Source organism: Macaca mulatta, chromosome 16 (assembly GCF_049350105.2).
Source record: "Macaca mulatta isolate MMU2019108-1 chromosome 16, T2T-MMU8v2.0, whole genome shotgun sequence".
NCBI classification, from domain to species: domain Eukaryota; kingdom Metazoa; phylum Chordata; class Mammalia; order Primates; family Cercopithecidae; genus Macaca; species Macaca mulatta.
The window spans coordinates 52,994,973-53,015,375 of NC_133421.1; the positions used below are offsets into that span (position 1 = coordinate 52,994,973).

The 20,403-nt window shown below is 44.8% G+C and overlaps 1 protein-coding gene across 4 annotated transcripts in view; it reads right to left on the reverse strand.

The window, feature by feature from the left end:
- Positions 1-890: 890 nt before the first annotated feature.
- The window catches only part of SCPEP1 (serine carboxypeptidase 1), a 30,005-nt gene continuing 10,492 nt past the window's right edge, over positions 891-20,403 (reverse strand). For 2 of the 4 annotated variants that reach the window (XM_077968844.1, XM_077968845.1), the window contains exons 4-13: positions 20,183-20,338; positions 19,743-19,817; positions 16,889-16,961; positions 12,711-12,748; positions 12,048-12,222; positions 11,249-11,341; positions 9,237-9,350; positions 6,555-6,692; positions 5,366-5,529; positions 891-1,499 (exon numbers count right to left, since the gene is read on the reverse strand). In XM_077968844.1, the coding sequence (XP_077824970.1) occupies positions 1,437-1,499; positions 5,366-5,529; positions 6,555-6,692; positions 9,237-9,350; positions 11,249-11,341; positions 12,048-12,222; positions 12,711-12,748; positions 16,889-16,961; positions 19,743-19,817; positions 20,183-20,338 (1,089 nt within the window). In that variant the 3' untranslated portion in view covers positions 891-1,436. 4 annotated transcript variants of the gene reach the window in all.

Below are 20,403 nucleotides of genomic sequence, written 5' to 3' on the forward strand. Positions count from 1 at the left end.
CCTGGGTAACATAGTGAGACCCCAACTCTACAAAAAAATTCTAAAACTTAGCTGGGCGCGGTGGTGCATGCCTATGGTACTAGCTACTCAGGAGGCTGGGGCAGGAGGATCACCTGAGCCATGACTGTGCCACTGCACTCTAGCCTGGGTCACAGAGTGAGCCCCTGTCTCGAATGAATGAATGAATGAATGAATAAATAAATAAATAAATAAATAAATAAATAAATAAATAAAGTATCAGCCCTGCAACTACAAGAGGTGGTATTTCTTTTCAGACAGTCCTAGAAGCTATTAGATCCCTTACGCAGAATTTTTTTTTTTTTTTTTTTTTGAGATGGGGGTCTCTATGTCACCCAGGCTGGAGTGAGTGGCTTGATCATGGTTCACTGCAACCTTAACCTCACTGGCTCAAGTGATCCTCCTGCCTCAGCCTCCCGAGTAGTTGGGACTACAGGTGTGTGCCACCATGCTCAGCTAATGTTTTTACTTTTTTTGTAGAAATGGGGTCTCCCTATGTTGCCCAGGCTGTTCTTCAACTCCTGGGCTCAAGTGATCCTCCTGCCTCGACCTCCCAAAGTGCTGAGTTTATAGGTGTGAGCCATGGCGTCGAACCTCCTTATGTGGATCTTGAGCTATGAATAAAAAGTTAAAAGTCCTGAGCTAATTATTTTGATTTTAAGGAAATGTGGCAATCCTTGGACTAAATAATTACACTTTTATGAATTTATTCTAAGAAAATAAGGAGGTACAAAAAATCTAACTATCAGGGTGAATCAACAGAGCACTGTGTATAATAGCAACAAACTAGAAATTATTATACTTGTCCGAAGCAATTGGGAATTTTGTAAATAAACTAGCATATAACCATAAAGTAGAATGCTCCACAGCCATTAAAAATGTTATAGAGGAACATTTATTGACATGAAAAGGTGTTTTGGATATACTGATATGTCAAACAAATAGTGAAACAACATACAGTAATGATTCATTTTGGTAAAAAATATATATGTATATATAGCAAAAAAAAAAAAAATCTGCAAGGACATATGCTAAATTGGTAACCCTGGGAAGGGGGTATACAGGTGTTGATTTATTCTTTGTGTACCTGTATTTCCCAGTTTTTCTATAAATCACATCATTTGCTTCTGTCATAAGAAAAAGTAATAATCTATTATCACCCTTCATTTTGATGAAAACAAATCCATTTTTTAAAAAAATCTTAGGTTTTTTAAGCAGCAGAAATAATTTCCAAATTGCCTCCAGAGACAATGATTTTTATCCTCGGCGGCAGCTGGTCAGAACCTTCTTGATCACTCAGGTAGATACAGGGAAGAATGGCGCTTCCTAAAGCTTCAGCTTCCTACAGCTTCAGCGGCCTCAGCTCAGCTCTGTGCCCCAAGGCCAAAGAAACCAGCTCATCTCCAGCCCCATTCACCCTATTCTTGCTGAGTCACCAGTCTCATCATCTTCAGAGCCATGTCCCCTTGGTCAGAAGGAACCTAGAAAAAAACAACATCTGAGTTAGTGCTCCTGGTGCTATTCCTAGGACTGGGGTCAGAGGCAACATCCTGAAACCTTGCTCCCAAAAGGGAGCCAGGTCTATGACAGCAACCTGTGCAGACACCTGGGCACATCCCTGAGAGAGGGTCCTTCCTGAAAATGACTCCTGCACTGGATGAAAGCTCTTCTGGGCCCTGACTGGGTTGGGTGGCAGGGACCTGGAGAAGTCAGCGTTTAAGGCAAGAACCTTCTACTCCATATGGGGCTGATCTGTTGATTTCTTGGTAAGGGTCATGCTCATGATACTGAGACCTAGCCTGTTCAAGGAAGAAGGAAGATTCCAAACATTTTAAAGGAGTCTGTCTAGAAGGGATCCCGGATTGAGAACAGACAAATGGCTGAGAAGGAAGCTCACAGGAGAGAGCCACAAATAATAAAAACAAACAGGGCCCTTTGGATGGGATCCGATTTTCACATTGTTATTCAACTTTCTTTTGTTTTCCCCCAGATTTTTAGAATAAGTCCTTTAAAATTTCCTTCCCACACAGCATCAAAAGGGGGAAGGGCAGAGGCCTCAGTTTCTCCCCTACACAGAGGGGGTTGGAGTATATGGTCTCCCTGTTCTGCAATTCCCTGGCCCCATGATTCTCTATGGCACACCCATCCTTGACTCTTCTGACAAGAGTCCCCAGGAAGCACAGGCACGGTAGGGCATCCTAAAATGTCATTTAATTAATGAAAGGGGAAGTGGTTTGGGGACGACTTAGCAACAGTCTTCAAGGGCTATTTTAAGCCTGTCCCCAACTGGTCCGTTGTTCTATATGTGACACACCAAGAGGAAATGGACCTGAACTCTAGTACATGAGAGTGTGGTTGGCTTGTTCCATGCCCTCCTACCAGCCTCGCCAGGGACTTCTCTCTAGTGCAGGCTGAGCATCCCTCACTGGAAAATCCAAAATGCTCCACAATTCCAGCCTTTTTGAGTGCCACCATGAGGCCACAAGTGGAATATTTCACACCTGCCCCATGGGGGGTTGCATTCAAAATGCAGGCGCACAACACACACTTTATTTCTGCATCCCCAAGGGGGTTACAGTACAGTAACCTTTTAATCAAAACACAGCATTGTAGGTAGAGACTGAAAGCTGCTATTGCTTGCTGTTGCTGTTGTCTAGCAGCTGACACAGGTATTCTGGTGATGCTACTGTACTGCTCAGTTACTCTGAACACACAATTTTTCCACTGTATTAATGGTATGTTGTATGTCTTACTGTGAAGTACTTATGTGTGACTATGTGCAAGAAAAAGATTGCTTATTGGCAGCATATACATTTGGAGTCAGAAATGATATGATGCTCAACAGCCACAGATTGGTTGAAGAGCCATGGGTGGCTGAAATAGCCACCCTTTGCTCTCTAATAACTCAATGCACACAAACGTTGCTTCATGCACAAAAATATTTAAAACATTGTACAAAAGTACCTCCAGTCTATGTGTACAAGGTGTATATGAAACATAAATGAATTCCATTGCCTAGACTTGGGTCTGATCCCCAAGATATCTCATTATGGATATGCAAATATTCCAAAATCCAAAAAAATTAAAAATCTGAAACATTTCTGTTTCCAAACATCTCAGATAAGGGGTACTCAATCCGTAACACTGCTTTGCTCTAAGACTTCCTAATTTTTTTTAAGTCAATATTGAAGGTACTCAAATCCTGAGAGCCATAAATAATGCCCTCTCCCTCTGTGCCCTGCTACCTTGTTTGTTCTCCCTTTAGATTAAGTCTATTTGTTTGTTCATTTATTTATTTACTTTTGGAGACAGAGTCTCGCTCTGTCACCCCAGCTGGAGTGCAATGGCACGATCTTGGCTCACTGCAACCTTCGCCTCCCAGGTTCAAGCGATTCTCCTGTCTCAGCCTCCTGAGTAGCTGGGATTACAGGTGCCCACCATCATGCCCAGCTAATTCTTGTATTTTTAGTAAAGATAAGGTTTCTCCATGTTAGCCAGGATGGTCTCGAACTCCTGACCTCAGGTGATCCATCTGTCTTCACCTCCCAAAATGCTGGGATTACAGGTGTGAGCCACCACACCCAGCCTAGATTAAGTGTCTTTTAAGAGTGGGCTGCTTTCTCTGGCTTCTTAAAGGAAGCTGCTGTCTCTTCTCCTCACTACTCATTCATTTTCTCCAGTCTTTACATTCTGGCTTCTGAGTTTGCCACCTCACCAAAACATCTCACCAACGCAGGTGCCAAGGATATCGGTGTAAGCACATCATCACTCACGTTCCAACCCTTCCCCTGAGTTCTCACTTGACACTACGGACCCCTCCCTGCTTTGGGGATGCCATGCATCCCTGGTCTCTCTTCTCACTTATCTGGCTGCTCCTTTCTCAGTCTCATTTGTAGGCTCTTCTTCTGCCTTCTGTTCCATAGGCAATTCAAACTTAGCTTGTGCAAATTGCCTCCATCCCAAACCACGATGCTGGAGCAGAAACCTGCAAGCCACCCTTCAGTATTTTTCCACCCCAAATGATTACCAAGTCCTGCCAATTTTCCCTTCTTTACACTTTACCAAATCCATCCACTTTCCTCCTTTCTGGATTTACCTGACAGCCTCATTGACTGGTCCTTGGCCCCAGGCTTGCCCCATGCCCTCTACTGCTAGGATGGTATTTCTTGGACAAATCTCTTAATTTCACTCCCTTACTTAAAACCCCTGCTTGGTGTTTTAACTCCTTAGTGTGGTATGAAAACTTCCCCTCTGCAGTCACCTCCCTCCAGTGTCCATTCCAAGGCCTCGCCGTCTGAGGCTCCTCTGGACCTTGTATTCACTGTTCTCCATGCTCCCCACCTCCTCCTCTTTCCTTAAATCACTCCTATGCATCACGTGGGGCACAATCTTCCAGATCTGCAAGCCTGGGCAGGGCACCCTTCCCTGGGCCAAGCCCCCTCTTAGCATTGCTCACCCCATGCTGTTGACAGTCTCCTTGCCTGTCTGTCTCTAGACCACAAGCTCCTTGAGGACAGGGACTGGGCACCACTCACCCTTGTGCTCGCAGTGCCTAGTGCTAATAGCGGAATTTTGTTAGGAAACTCAAAACACTCCCAAGCCCTAAGTATTTCTTTCTTTTTCTTTTGCTTTCTTTCTTTCTTTCTTTTTTTTTTTTTTGAGACAGGGTCTCGCTCTGTCAGGCTGGAGTGGAGTGGCACGATCTTGGCTCACTATAGCTTCTAATTTTCAGGCTCAATCAATCCTCCCACCTCACTCAGCCTCCTGAGCAGCTGAGACCATGGGCATGTGCCACCGCACCCGGCTAATTTTTGTTCTTTTTTGAGACAGAGTCTCACTCTGTTGCCCAGGCTGGAGTGCAGTGGTGCTATCTTGGCTCACCGCAACCTCCGCCTCCTGGGTTCAAGCAATTCTCGTGCTTCAGCCTCCCAAGTAGCTGGGATTACAGGTGTGTGCTACCACACCTGGTAAATTTTTGTAGAGACAGGGTTTCGCCATGTTGCCAAGGCTGGTCTTGAACTCTGGAGCTCAAGCGATCCACCCGTCTCAGCCTCCCAAAGTGCTGGGATTACAGGCATGAGCCTCTGTGCCTGGTCTAATTTTCATATTTTTTGTAGAGACAAGGTTTCTCCATGTGGCCCAGGCTGGTCTCAAACTCCTGGGCTCCAGCAATCCACCCGCCTTGGTCTCCCAAAGTGCTGAGATTACAGGCATGAGCCACCACACCTGGCCCTCGGGCCCTCGTACTTCTTACAAGACCCGCCTGGGCAGCGGACAGAGACATAGAACTGCCTGTGGCTTCCCTCTCAGGATGATTTTTAAGTCTGGAACAAAAGCTGTCTCTTACCATGTGACCAGCTTTCAGAATCCAGTAGAAAGCCAGGTTCTTGTGGGACTTAACAAAAGCAGACGTTTCCAAAGATTTAGGGTCACTGTGCAGGGCCTTCCACTTCAGCTGACTGAATTTAGGCAGTTCTGGCCACTTCAGTTTCCGCAGCCAGGCCTCCTGACCTGGTGAGAAGGACAAAGAGAAAGGCCTGGCATGAACAGCTGGGTACAGTAGGAAAAAAGTCGAGGTCCTAAAAGTTGGTGCTTCCCAAACTGCAGTATGCATGAAACTCACTCGGGATCTTGTTAAAATGCAAACTCGGATTCAGAAGATCAGGGTAGGGCCTGAGCATCTGCATTTCTGACTCCCAGTGAAACCTAGGCTGCTGGGAGAAACCTAACAGCTGCAAAGCCTGACTGCTTTTGCCTCTGTATCTCTCCCTGCCATCTGCTCTTTAGGAAGGGAACTGGGGACCTCTGGAGGCAGACAGGCCCGTGAGGAGGACTGAGAAATGTCAGGAATGAGATAGTGATAAGGATCACCTGGGCTGTTCATGGAGCAATGCAGCAGCTTTCCAAATTGTCCTTGGTGTCCCTTGCTTACCAGTCACAAAAATATTCAATCCTTCTGGTTTGACAAGGCGCATCACACCCGTCAGACCTTGTGCCTCAATTAGCCTGCCAGGTCAGGGAACCTGTCTCTGAGCCTCCACCAGGCCCTATTTAATTTGGAAGTGAGCAAATTAAATAGGTGGTAGGTGATAGGGCAGCAGTCGGGATTCCACAAAGACCATTTCCCCTGGGTCTTCAGGGTTACAGTCATTAGGGTTTAGTTTTAATTCACTCTGCAGTGGTCAACATCGACTGTGATGTCGCACAAAAATGAGGCTTTCCCTTAATTAAATAGTGCACTTGCCCGACAACCAGGAAAATGTCTAAGTTTTGTGGTAGAGACAGGTGCTGTTCTTTTCTTTAATCATACCTAAGGAACCCCAAACCCGGATAGGCCCAGGCTTCTGAGGGGTCACAGCCACATGCAGCTCCCCACTCTGAATAATCAAGGTCAGGGGTAGGTGAATGTAATGGGAAATGGCCTTCCTCCTGGCATGTCAACATCATCCACCCCAAGACTGACATGTCCAAGGCCAGTTCCCTTCCAGTTGAACCCATAAAACTGCCTCTATGTGCCCCTCAGAGTCAATTCCTACCCATGGTATCTACGATGAGATCAAGCTGTCCATTATACACGGTCACGTTGATCCCTGCCTTCAGCAACTTGTCCACAATGCTAATGACTGGCTTCATGAAGTCCTCCTCCATGTTCACAAAGACGTTGGTAGCCTGGCCTGCACATGGGGAAGGAGAAAGTGGGAGTAGCTTGGAATCTGCCAAAACAGGAGATACCTTTCAGCCCAGAGCATCTTGGGCTCCAGCACCGAACAACGACTGAATGCACAGATGCTTCACAAACAGGGATGAACCAACCCAGAAATTTGTGCCGACTGGTCAGGTGTAAGGCACACATAAATAGCTCATGTGGTCCATTCTCTTGAGAGCTTGAGATGATAGCAGGCGCCATCTTTAATGAGGAATTGACACCTGGAATAGGCTACTGTCCAAGGAAACAGGGAGGGAGAGACCCAGGAAATACTCATTAGGCTGGTACACTCAGGGAATAAACTGTGCTTTGGGCCAATGTCAGTTTTCCTGTTTTTTTGAATAACACCAGGGCCAAGTTTCAAGTCCTGAACAAGTGGGCCTACCTTATAATAAACCAGATCAAACCTAAACCAATTCAGAGCTGGCCCTCAGGAAAGCCAAATGAATAACAAGCCCCAGGCAAGACAGGAGCTAGTGAGCACACTCTCGCTGGCTCCTGCCCATCAGCATTATCAAAACACTGAATGACAGCAATAACAGTGGCAGCCACCATTATTCGCTACTCACTGCCAAGGAGGCATTTGACAAGCAACATACCATTTTCTTCTTCATTGTCCTAAGAGATAAGAAATCTTTTTTTTTTAATTTAATTTTTATTTATTTATTTATTTATTTATTTATTTATTTATTTGAGACAGAGTCTCACCTTGTCACCCAGGCTGGAGTGCAGGGGCACAATCTCAGCTCACTGTAGCCTCTACCTCCCAGGTTTAAGCGATCCTCCCACCTCAGCCTCCCAAGTAGCTGAGACTACAGGTGCACACCACCACACCCAACTCTTTTCTTGTTTTTCAGACAGAGTTTTCAGAGGTTACAGGCGTCTGCCACCCCACCCAGCTACTTTTGTATTTTTAGTAGAGCCGGGGTTTCTCCATGTTGGTCAGGCTGGTTTCGAACTCCCAACCTCAGGTGATCCACCCACCCGACCTCCCAAAATGCTGGGATTACAGGCGTGAGCCACCACACCCAGTCACACCCAGCTCTTTTTATTTGAGCTAATTTTTCTTCATTTCTAACATTCTCTCAGCAGTCAGGAGTAATGAAAAAACCAGGGATAGAATGAGCCCTCTGGTGACTGCAGGTTGGGAGAGGAGGACCCATGTCCCCTGAGAAAGCTCCCAGCAGCCGCAAATCGTAGGCTCCCAGCAGCAGCCACAGGACCACTGACCCCATATCCTTGGGGTATCTTGAACACACATGAAACAAAACCCTCTTTAGCTCGGAGTGTTTTCCCTTCAGAAACCTGAGATCTCTGCTTGCTCAAGGCCTCCCTACAGGAATAAAGTAGGAACTTATCCAAGATTTCTACCTGGCCCTGGTCTCTTAAGGATTTCATCATTTCCTCACCACAGCCTTGAGACCAGAATGCAGTAATGCCCGGCCACATCTAGCGTCAGGATGCCTGGGGAGGTCAGCAAGAGAGAGCTGGTCACTTGGGCTGTCTGACATCCTGCAAGGACCTTTGGCACGAAATCTCATCTGCAACCAACTGTGGCCTTGGATGTAGCTTTTTTATTATGAAAAATTTCAAATGGATACAAAAGAGTAGTGTACAACGCTCCGATGTACCCATACCAGGCTTCAATAATTATTAACTCACAACCAATTACGCATTATTTCCCTCCCCACTCAGCTCCCTGCCAACCCCTTATTTTGAACCAATTTTGACAAATCTTTTTTTTCCCTTTTTTAAGAAACAGGATTTCTCTGTTGCCCAGGCTGGAGTGCACTGACACAATCATAGCTCACTGTAGCCTCAAACTCCTGGGTTCAAGCAAGTAGTTAGGACTATATGCCACATACCACCATGCCTAGCTAATTTTTCTTTTTTCTTTTTTTTTTTTTTTTTTTTGAGACAGAGCCTTGCTCTGTCGCCCAGGCTGGAGGGCAGTGGTGTGATCTCGGCTCACTGCAAGCTCTGTCTCCCGGGTTCACGCCATTCTCCTGCCTTAGCCTCCCAAGTAGCTGGGACTACAGGCGCCTGCCACCACGCCTGGCTAATTTTTTGTATTTTTAGTAGAGACGGGGTTTCCCTGTGTTAGCCAGGATGGTCTCGATCTCCTGACCTCGTGATCCGCCCGCCTCAGCCTCCCAAAGTGCTGGGATTACAGGCGTGAGCCACCACGCCCAGCTAATTTTTCTATTTTCTTGTAGAGATGGGGGTTTTACTGTGTTGCTCAACTGTGGCCTCAAGCAATCCTCTCAACTCAGTCTTCCATAGTGGTGGGATTATAGGCGTGAGCCACTGCATCCAGCCCTCACAGCCCTGACAAGTCATTTACTGTCTCTATGTCTATTTGCTCACCTACAAAATGTGGATAGTAATATGGTTTACCTGTAACCTATCATCACCAACAACAAAACCCATCCTACAAATTCAGGTCTCTGAATTTGCACCTCTTTTCTCCCCATAACTCTACAAACGGCACTTAATTAGGTCGCATAAGTACCTCCCCAGGATTGATCCTCAGGAATAATTTTGAGCTTCTTTCTGATGGGGCCATTCATGAGCTGGCTTAGGGCGTCTTGTTGTAGGTGTCTCACGTGGCGCTGACAAAGACGAACTAAAACCAAATTGGTAGACGGTGAGTCAAAGGACTGGAAGTAAGGACAAGAGGACATCGTTTTTTTTTTTTTTGAGACAGAGTCTCGCTCTGTCTCTCTCTCGCTCTGGAGTGCAGTGGCGCGATCTCGGCTCACTGCAACCTCCGCCTCCCGGGTTCAAGCGATTCTCCCGCCTCAGCCTCCCGAGTAGCTGGGACTATAGGCACACGCCACCATGCCCAGCTAATTTTTGTATTTTTAGTAGAGACGGGGTTTTGCCATGTTGGCCAGGATGGTCTCGATCTCCTGACCTCGTGAACTGCCCGCCCGCCTCAGCCTCCCAAAGTGCTGGGATTACAGGTGTGAGCCACTGCACCTGGCCATGAGGACATCTTTACCAAGCCGCTGGGGATGCTGCACAGCGAGAGGGAGAGTTTCAGATTCAGCTGGAAGAGGGAAAGCGTCACCTTGATTCACCCCCAGCGGGAGGAAGAAGGTCAGAAACACACTGAAAGTGGAGAGGCTTTAGTATTAGGTTGGTGCAAAAGTAACTGCAGTTTTTGCCATTAAAAGTAATGGCAAAATTTCTAAATTTCAATGGCACTCCAGCCTGGGCAACAGAGTGAAACCCCAACTCTTAAAAAAAAGAAAAAAAAAAGGGAAAAAATAGATTTGTCAAAATTGGTTCAAAATAAGGGGTTGGTAGGGAGCTGGGTGGGAAGGGAAATAACGCTTCACTGGTTGTGAGTTAATTGTTTTTGAAACCTGTCAAAAACCATGGTTACTTTTGCACCAACCCAATAGTATTGACTGTACACTCTATAGACCTGGGGGCTGTTGGGATTCTCCAGAATGACCAAAGGGAATCACCTAGGAAGTGGAACCTAGGGTATCCTGCAGCCTTTATACGCTTCTTGGTTGGCTGAAAGACGACTAAATTCAGCCTTGAATTGATGTTGTAATTTGGTGTATGGAAGCTGGTTTCTAAACTTTAAAAACATCATGTTATGTGACAGAAGCCAGTGCAAAAGACTATTGTGTGATTGTATTTATATAAAATGTTCAGAAGAGACAAATCTAGAGAGACAGAAGGCAGATGAGTGGTGGCCTGGGGCTGGGAGTGGGAATGAGAACTGTCTGCAAGCAGACACGTGGGATCTCTTTGGGGTGACGGAAATGCTCCAAAACTGGATTGTAGCAATGACTGCACAACTCTGGGAATATACTGAAAACCACTTACAATGAGTTAATTTCATGGCATGCAAATTATACGTTAATAAAGTTTTTTTTATAAACAGGTTTCTTTTTGCATGGAGGCTGAGGCAGGGACTAATAACTTCAAGGTTCACTCACCTAGGTGGCTCTGTGTGAATTCTAGACTCGACTCCACTGTAGACGTGGGAGTGCTTTTAGTTAAGATGTTATAGAAGTTCACCCCGTCTGTGTTCTGAAATATAAAGTTTATTTGGCTGTTTGTTTTGTTTTCCTATCATCAAAGCTGCCAAACAGAAAGGCACATGGCTCTTTATCTTATCCAAGGACAGCTTTAATTTTGTAAATTTGCTTGGATCAGAAAGAAATACAGCTTTGGCTGTGCCTGGTGGCTCACACCTGTAATCCCAGCACTTCGGAGGCTGAGGTGGGTGGATCACTTGAGCCCAGGAGTTCGAGACCAGCCTGGTCAACATGGTGAAACCCCTCTCTACTGAAAACACAAAAATCAGCCGGGCGTGGTGGTGCTCAACTGTAGTCCCAACTACTCTGCAGGCTGAGGCATGAGAATCACTTGAACCCAGGAGGCAGAGGTTGCAGTGAGCCGAGATCGGGCCACTGCACTACAGTGTAGTTGACAGAGCCAGACTTGGTCTCAAAAAAAAAAAAAGAAGGAAAGAAAGAGGCCAGGTGGAGTGGCTCTCACCTGTAATCCCAGCACTTTGGGAGGCTGAGGTGGGTGGATCACCTGAGGTCCGGAGTTCAAGACCAGCCTGGGCAACATGGTGAAACCCTGTCTCTATTAAAAATACAAAAATTAGCTGGGTGCAGTGGCGCATGCCTGTTATCTCAGCAACTCGGAAGGCTGAGGCAGGAGAATCACTTGAGCCCAGGAGGCAGAGGTTGCAGTGAGGCGAGACTGCGCCATTGCACTCCAGCCTGGGTGACAGAGCAAGACTGTCTCAAAAAAAAAAATAAATAAATAAAGGAAAAAATAAAAAATAAAAGAAAGAAAGAAAGAAATGCAGCTCTGAAGTTTCAGAAACCAGCTGTGTCAGCCTACTCTCCCTGGAGTGGTAAGCATTTCATATGAGCAGTGATCAGGCCCCGCAGGGAAAAAAACCAAGGGCCTAGGTGTTAATTTATAAGGAGAACAGAGCTGCAGAAGGGCCTACACTCCCAGTCCTTAGCCAGCGCATTCTTTCCTTCTGGTTCTCTGGAGTCAGAATGTTGGTTGGCAAGGGTCCTAATAAGGGAATCTGTTGTCTCCACACACTTACCTCTGCAAGATGGTCTTTTTTTTTTTTTTAAATAGAATCCATACATTTAGTCAAGGACAAGCAAGTCTTGCAGGCCTGGGTGGCTTTCTGACTCTGTAAGAAGCCACTACATCACTGCTCAGACCCAAGAGATGTATTATCTAGCATGTAATCATTTGCAGATACGTGGGGAGGCTCAGGATAGACCCCAAGTTTGACAATACCAACAACGTACCCTGTACCCACCAGAAAAAGCCAAGCATGCTGGCCTCTGAGTTTGTCCCCTTTTTACCCGTTCAATGATCATTTCTGCTTTCCCCCACAGCTCTGTGGCCTCTCTGTAGAGCCCCTTATTTACGGCACTCAGGACTTGCTCTGCAACCTCGGACACTTCTGCCAGACCTTTGTCTTCGAGAAGAGACTGGAATGCAAACCAAGAGCAAAAAGACCCGCTTTACTTGGGAACATCAATCTGGTGCTGCTGCAGTTAGGTAGGGGTAGGAGAAAGAGGGGAAGGAAGGAGAACAGAAGCTCACATATCAAAGTATATTGTTACAAGCCACATGTTTATTGGAGGAAATACGGCAAACTGTCAACTGAACCTAAGAAGGTATTCACAGTGATCTGTCAACGTTTCTGCATATTTGAAAATTTTTGTAATAACAATTTAGGGAATTGGAAAAATGTGTTTCTTGTATCTGGAAAAAAGTGATGTGTGCTGATTTTCTTTCAATTTGTCCCTGAGGCAAGCTCTTGCTTTGGGTCTCCAACTCTATATGGATGAGTAGTCCCTAAAGAGCAGTGTCATCCACATAGGCAAACTCATCCAGCATCTCTTTTCCTGGGGTCACAGCCGGAAGAGATCGGCTGGGTTGTTTACCCGCAGGGCGCAGATGTATATCTACTTACCATGCTGTACAGGTAAGGTCCCCAGGAGAGCACCGAATCTAAAGGAAACCACATATGTACAAATCAAGTATGTCATACCTCTGTCTTTCCAAAGACAAACCTAACTGTCTTCTCTCCAAAGAAGAAAGAGACAGAAGCAAGAAACCTGGTAGCTTTGGATTGGAAGGCTCCTCAAATCACCTGCACCCATGCAGGAGGCGGGCTGATGACACAGTGGCTGGAAGGTGGGATGAGGGTGTGAGGGCCTGTCTGTTGACTCTTAAGAATAATGGCACATTAATTTGGCCTGATACTGGCCCAGCAAGTGAGTCATTGCCGGTGACAGCATCCCCATAGGCAGGCTGTAGGTATGCAGGTGGAGGCTCTTATCTGTGGACCTCTAGGCCTTTTGACAGCTTAAAATATTTCTCCACCCTCACATTTCTGCTCTGCATCTTATTTGCTCCTCCAGTTTGGAGATATTAGGTTCTGCCAAGGAGCTAAATAAGGAAGATGACTAATGAGTTTGCAACAACGCAAGTGGCTATATTGCCAATTGGCTCATTCCCATCCCACAAACACATTGAGAATTTACTAAGGGTCTGGAGGCAGCAAAAGCTTAAGATATAACTGTGAGTAACATAATGCCTGTCCTCAAAGAGAACAGTAGTTGACCTTGGTTTAGACAAGCTCACAACTATTAAATACTATATCACTAGGTAAGACAAGTGCTATTGAAAGACACGCCAACAAAGAATCAAGGACCTCAACTTACAAAGCACATTTGAGTATGTCTCTCCTTAGCTTAAAAGTATTCAATGGCTCCTTAAGGCAAAGTGTCTCAAAGTAGGTTTCAAGTAGTCTTAGTTCTGCAGGAACTAAGTCCACGTTGCCCAGTCTGGTCCCGAACTTTTGGGTTCAAGCAATCCGCCCGCTTTGGTCTCCCAAAAGTGCTGGGATTACAGGTGTGAACCACCACGCCTGGCCTGGACTGGTATTCTTTTAGAGTACACTGTGAGAAATGCAGGCACACCAGGACTTCCGTGGCCTAGCTGTTAATCACCTCCTGGGCTTAACCTTCAAACTTGTGCCTTAGTTTCTTGAAACAGGTTTGGTTGCAGTTCTCCAATGCATCCCACTTCCTGTTTGATCTGGGCCAGAGATTGGTAACCTTTCTGTAAAAGGGCAGATAGTAAATAATTTTGGCCCTGTAGGCCAGCCTATCTCGGTTGCAACTACTCAACTGTGTTCTTACAGTCTCCAAACAGCCACAGACAGTAAATGAACCTTTACCGGCCGGGTGCGGTGGCTCACGCCTATGATCCCAGCACTTCGGGAGGCCAAGGCGGGCAGATCACCTGAGGTCAGGAGTTGGAGACCAGCCTGGCCAACATGGTGAAACCTCATCTCTACTAAAAATACCGAAAACATTAGCCAGGTGTAGTGGTGGGAACCTGTAATCCCAGCTACTCAGGAGTCTGAGACAGGAGAATCGCTTAAACCTGGGAGGCGGAGGTTGCAGTGAGCCGAGATCGCACCATTGCACTCCAGCCTGGGCAACAAGAGCAAAACTCTGTCTCAAAACAAACAAACAAACAAACAAACAAAAAACAAAAAAAAAACGTATTTACCAGAGCAGGCGGCAGGGCAGACTTGACTCATGGGCCCTTGTTTACCAACCTTTGAAGTAGGCCTGCGTTGTTCAATAGAACTTTCTGCAGTAATGGAAGTGTTCCATATCCGTGCAGTCCAAAATGCTAGCCAATAGCCACATGTGTCTATGGAGCACTTGGGTGTGGAGAGTGCCACTGAAAAACTGAAATTGTATTTAAAAATTATAATTAAATTTATATAGTCACATGTGGCAAGTGGTTACCATACTGACATGGTCACACGGGCTTAGTGACAGTGCAGATCAAGACCTTCTTGAAGATCAGGAGCATATCTATGTGTCTTTGCCTAGCACCTAGAACAGTATCTACTACTTAGCAAGCAATTAACAATTGTTCATGGAAATTAACAATACTTCTTCCTCAAAAACCAATGTTTCTGGTATAGAGGAGCAATACTTAAAGTGGATCTGGAAGGATGGATTACAATCCAGACAAACAGATTCATAAGGTAAAGTGGGTCACGGCAAGGAGGAAAAGGTAGATTCCAAACAGGAGGAAAAACACTTGCAAAGCCAGGAAGCAAAGCTTACTGATCTTGGAGAGACCGTGTAGCAAGGTGGTTAGGTTGCTTGGATTCCAGTACCTGCTGCCTGGATTTGAATCCCAGTTTTACCATTCAGCTGGGTGACTCTAAGAAAGTTGCTTAACCTCTCTTGAGTCTCAGTTTCATATTTACAAAATTAGGATAACAATAGCATCCATCCCATGGAATTGTTGTAAGGATTACATGAAGTTAGCACATGCAAAGTACTTAGTGCTATCGTGAAACTGAGAAGACCCCATGAGGAAGTGAGAGGGCCAGCATCGTAATTTTGAGTCATAAACAACTCTCATCTGTGTTCCCAATGAGGATGCTCAGTTATGAAACAGCACACCTCTCGGTTGCCAAGACCCGCTGGAGACTTTGTCTTGTCATCAACTTGAACAAAAGAGCAGTATCTGACAAGAAACTCTCATGCTGCTGACCTAGGCTTTTGCAGTTTTATGATGTCCTATGAGATCCACCCAGGAAGGAAAAACAGATAAACAAATAGCAGCCCTCGTCTTCATGCTGACTCAGTTTTATGCTACTTCAGTCCTACCCTGCAGATGGCAAACATGAGGGCAAGAAATAACCGTTCCAAGTTGTAATGGTTATTGGGAACATGGCTCTGTAACAAGCGAATCCCTACCTTTTAGGGGGAAATATTACCTTTTTTTTTTTTTTTTTTTTTTTTTTTTGACACGGAGTCTTGCTCTGTCGCCCAGGCTGGAGTGCAGTGGCCGGATCTCAGCTCACTGCAAGCTCCGCCTCCCGGGTTCACGCCATTCTCCTGCCTCAGCCTCCCGAGTAGCTGGGACTACAGGCGCCCGCCACCTCGCCCGGCTAGTTTTTTTTGTATTTTTTAGTAGAGACGGGGTTTCACCGTGTTAGCCAGGATGGTCTCGATCTCCTGACCTCGTGATCCGCCCGTCTCGGCCTCCCAAAGTGCTGGGATTACAGGCTTGAGCCACCGCGCCCGGCCGAAATATTACCTTTTATAAATGATTATTTTTTAAAAACTGAGCCATAATCACAAATCACAAGTGTACCTTCGGAAGAGTTTTGATGAATGCATATGCCCGTGTAACCACCCCCTGCAATCAAGATATAGTTCCTTCATGTCCCTTTCATGCTTATTTCCCGCCCTTGCCCCTAGGCAGCCTCTCTTCTGATTTCTAACTCCGGAGTTTGGTTTTGCCTGGGGAAAATCACGTTTGGTTAGGTTAGAACAATGGTTCTCAATCAGGGTTGGTTTTGTTCCCCAGGGAGACATTTCTGGTTGTCACACTGGAGTGGGTCTACTAGCATCTCTTGAGTAGAGGCCAAGGATGCTGCTGGTAGTATCCTACAATGCACAGGACAGCCTCCCACAAAAAGAACTATATGACCCACAATGTCAATAGTGCTGAGAAATCCTGTGTTAGAGTGAATGCCACCAGGATGATTGTTTCAGATGTCTGGAACCACACCCTGGGTGTCTGCAACATAAACAACTCTTATTTATGCTCGCAACACGGATGCTCAATTACGAAACTGCACACCTCTGAGTTGCAAGACCAGACGATAACCTTGTCTTGCCATCAATAAGCATAACAGATGGAAATTTCACACCAAATGCTTATGTCAGCATCAGGGAAGTAGAGGGGGCGGATGACAAAACAGATTTGCCTTTGTACTGAGCCGCACAGACCCGGATTTGAATCCTGACTAGGCCACTCATCCTATGTTGCAGAGAGCATATTTCATGACCTCTCTGAGTCTTCAGAATGCCTCCAAATGTAAAATTTGATCCTTTTGTTGTGATAATTAAAGAAAACTCAGTTCAGCCCTTAGTGGTCCATGGTAGGTGCTCTGTCCCTATATTTCTTGGATGCAGCAAACACTTTCTCTAAGGGCCCAGAACGTTCTGCTGCTTAGCTCTTTGATCTGGACAACACAGCCCAAAGTCCCAGGAAAGCATGGGCAAAGGGGAGTGAAGAAATGCCTGAAAATGTCAGACTTACCAACAGGGGAGATCCAGGAATCGCCCAAGGCAACCCCGGAAAAGTTGCACTTGATGGTCCCTTGCTGAACAGCCTGAAAGATGAAACAAGAAACGCCCTCAGGCCAGGTGCAGTGGCTCACACAGTAATCCCAACAGTTTGGGAAGCTGAGGCAGGAGGATCGCTTGAGCCTAGGAGTTCAAGACCAACCTAGGCAATGTAGTGAGACCCCATCTCTACAAAAAGTTAAAAAATTAGCAGGGCATGGTGGCATGCGCCTTATAGTCCCAGATACTCAGGATGCTGAGGTCAGAGGATCACTTGACCCCAGGAGGTTGAGGCTAGCCTGGGCAACATGGCAAAACCCCATCTCTACAAAAAATACAAAAATTAGCCAGGCACGGTGATGCTCGCATTTAGTCCCAGTTACTCAGAAGGCTGAGGCAGGAGGATTGCTTGAGCCCAGGAGGCAGAGGCTATAGTAAGCTATCATCACGCCACTGTACTCCAGCCTCCAGCCTGGCTAATAGAGCAAGATCCTGTCTCAAAAAAAAAAAAAAAAAAAAAAAAAAAAAAAAAGTCTGAATATTTGAGATGAAAATTTACAGAAATAGAAAGTTGAGAACTACTGATTGAAGAAAGCAGGCTGAAACCAGTATGTATAATATGATCTCATTCAGCTAAACAATTCTATATAAATGTGCACAAGAATATTTAGAAACCTATTACCTATATGGTTAGCACAGGTGCTAACTATAGTGATCTCCATCAAGTGGGATGGTGAAGTTTTCATTTTTAATTTATGCTTGCTGTAGTTTCTAATATTCTATAAAGTACATATGCCACTTCTATAAGTTTTTTTTAATTAGTAAATCTTAAAAAAATCGCTTATTTAAGCTCACTGATATTCAAACATAGGAGATAGAAGAAAATGTGAAAGTCTTTTACTTTTCCTCATTTGTGCCCTCACACTCACCAACTGACTGCAGTTAAGTGTGTCATGTATCCTTTTACCCTTTTGTTTGCCATCACAGCGTGCAAATCTATCTCCACATATGGAAGTGTTTTTGACTTACAAACAAGTTTATCTCACATTGTTCCACAATTAAATACCCAAAGGACAACTTTCCATACTCAGTACATACAGCTCTCTGTATTCTTTCCTTTTTTCTTTCTTGTAGAGACAGGGGTCTCACTCTGTTGTCCAGGCTGGTCTCTAACTCCTGATCTCAAGCAATCCTCCCACCTCAGCCTCCCAAAGTGCTGAGATCCAACCTTTTTTTTTTTTTTTTTTTGAGAAAGAGTCTCGCTCTGTCACCCAGACTAGAGTGCAGTGGTGCAATCTCAGCTCAGCTCATTTGCAACCTCTGCCCCCTGGGTTCAAGCAGTTCTCCTGCCTCAGCCTCCCTAGTAGCTGGGATTACAGGCATGCACTACCACGCCCAGGTAATTTTTGTATTTTTAGTAGAGATGGGGTTTCATCATGTTGGCTTGGCTGGTCTCCAACTCCTGACCTCGAGCAATCCACCCACCTTGACCTCCCAAAGTGCTGGGATTACAGGCATGAGCAGGATTACAGGCATGAGCCACCGCACCCGCCTGGATCCATTCTTTACACTGGCTGCAAAGCATTTCATCTTGGAAAGATGTACCTACTTTATTTAAGCAATCCTTTACTGACAGCCAACCAGCTGTTTTCAGTTTATGAACATTATAAACAATGGCATAATAAACATTCACTGACATACACGTATGTATAAGTATTCCCATAGGATAAAATTATTGGGTCAAATGACACATACATTTAAAAAACTGACAGACATTGTCAAATTGTCCTTTTAAGTTTAAATTAATTTGTATTCCCATCAAAAGTGCACAAGAATGCTTATTTCCCTGACTTCTTACCAAAACTGGGTGTTATCAGTCTTTTAAATATTTACAAATCTCATGGACTTGGCTTACTAATAAAAGTTGAAGATTTTTCATATGTCTAAAGGCTGTTATATTTCTTTTATAAATTGCTTGTCCACATTTGGCTTTGCCCATTTTTCTACTAGGACGTTGTTGTTTTTTGTGTGTGTGTTTTTTTTTCCTGAGACATGGTCTTGTTCTGTCACCCAGGCTGGAGTGCAGTACCATGATCACAGCTCACTGCAGCTTCAAATTCTTGAACTCAAGCGATCCTCTCACCTCATCCTCCCAAGTAGCTGCGATTACAGCCAGGAGCCACTGTGCCCGGTTGATTTTTTTTTTTTTTTTTTTAGAAACAGGATCTCGCTACGTTGCCCAGGCTGGTCTGGAACTCCTGGTCACAAGCGGTTCTCCTGCCTGGTCTTCCCAAAGTGCTGGGATCATAGGCATGGGTCACTGCATTCTGTCCCAATTTTTATTTTTAAGTTTAGATTTTAATCTATCCAGAATTAATATTTTATACAAGGCAAGAATACAAGTTTTCTATTTTCCAAAGTGATAGACATTTGTCTCCATAACATTTATTGACATTCTATCCATGCTTCAATGATTTGAAGAGTTATCTTATATTTATATATGATCATATACATACAATACAAATACATGATATACATACATATATATGTGCGTGTTTCTGGATTCTGTATCCTGTTGCAATTAATCTATTTGTCTGTTGCTATGTCAGTACCACATTCTTTTACTCACTCAAGCTTTATATCTTGTTCCAGATCTAGTAGGGCAATCTTCACTCTTCTTTTAAAAACTTTTCATGATTATTACTACAGATTTAATCTTACTCTGCATGTACATGGCCCTATTCAAAGTGTATTTAATATCACGTGTGTATATAAAAGTAACATGATTTTCTGTCCAAAACCATAATAACAAAGTTATTTTCCATTACCTTATAAAGCTCTAGACCAATGCCAGCTGCCATTTTTCCTCCATAGGACTCTGAGAAAATGTAGAATGGAACTGTCTAGTAAGAAAAGGAATTTATACAGAATTAACAACCGTGATTGCTTTTTGAGTCACGTAAATTAATTTCAAATTTCTACTGCAGGTAATGGCCAGAAAAAACAAATCTGCTTTGTCTTCCTCCCCCATCACTCCGATCTGATTATTGCATCTGACTAGAATGCCCATTCCAGGGTCATTCTTTCAAGTTAAATATCAACTTTAAAGATGACAGAAACAAAAATCCACAACCCAATCTTGGAAATAAAAAGGTTTTCTCAGAAATCAGCTAGGCATTAAACTCTGGAGGCAGTTCAGGTTTATGCTGATGGATGTAGAGTTGCTATTGCCAACCCTTTACTTAGCTGTTCCTGAGTCTTTGCTTACCTGGAATTCTTTGTGGCAATCGAAGAAGGTCTTCAGGAGAACCATCATGTCTGAGGCCACCGTAGCTAGGTCCTTGGCATAGGCACCACTACCATTCACGTAACTGAACCCAGTGCCCACAGGATTATCCACAAATAGGAGACTGGCGGCCTGGAGCTATGTGCCACAGAGGAAAATGAAATGTTGCAATCAGTTGTTTGGTCACCAATTATCTTTGGATC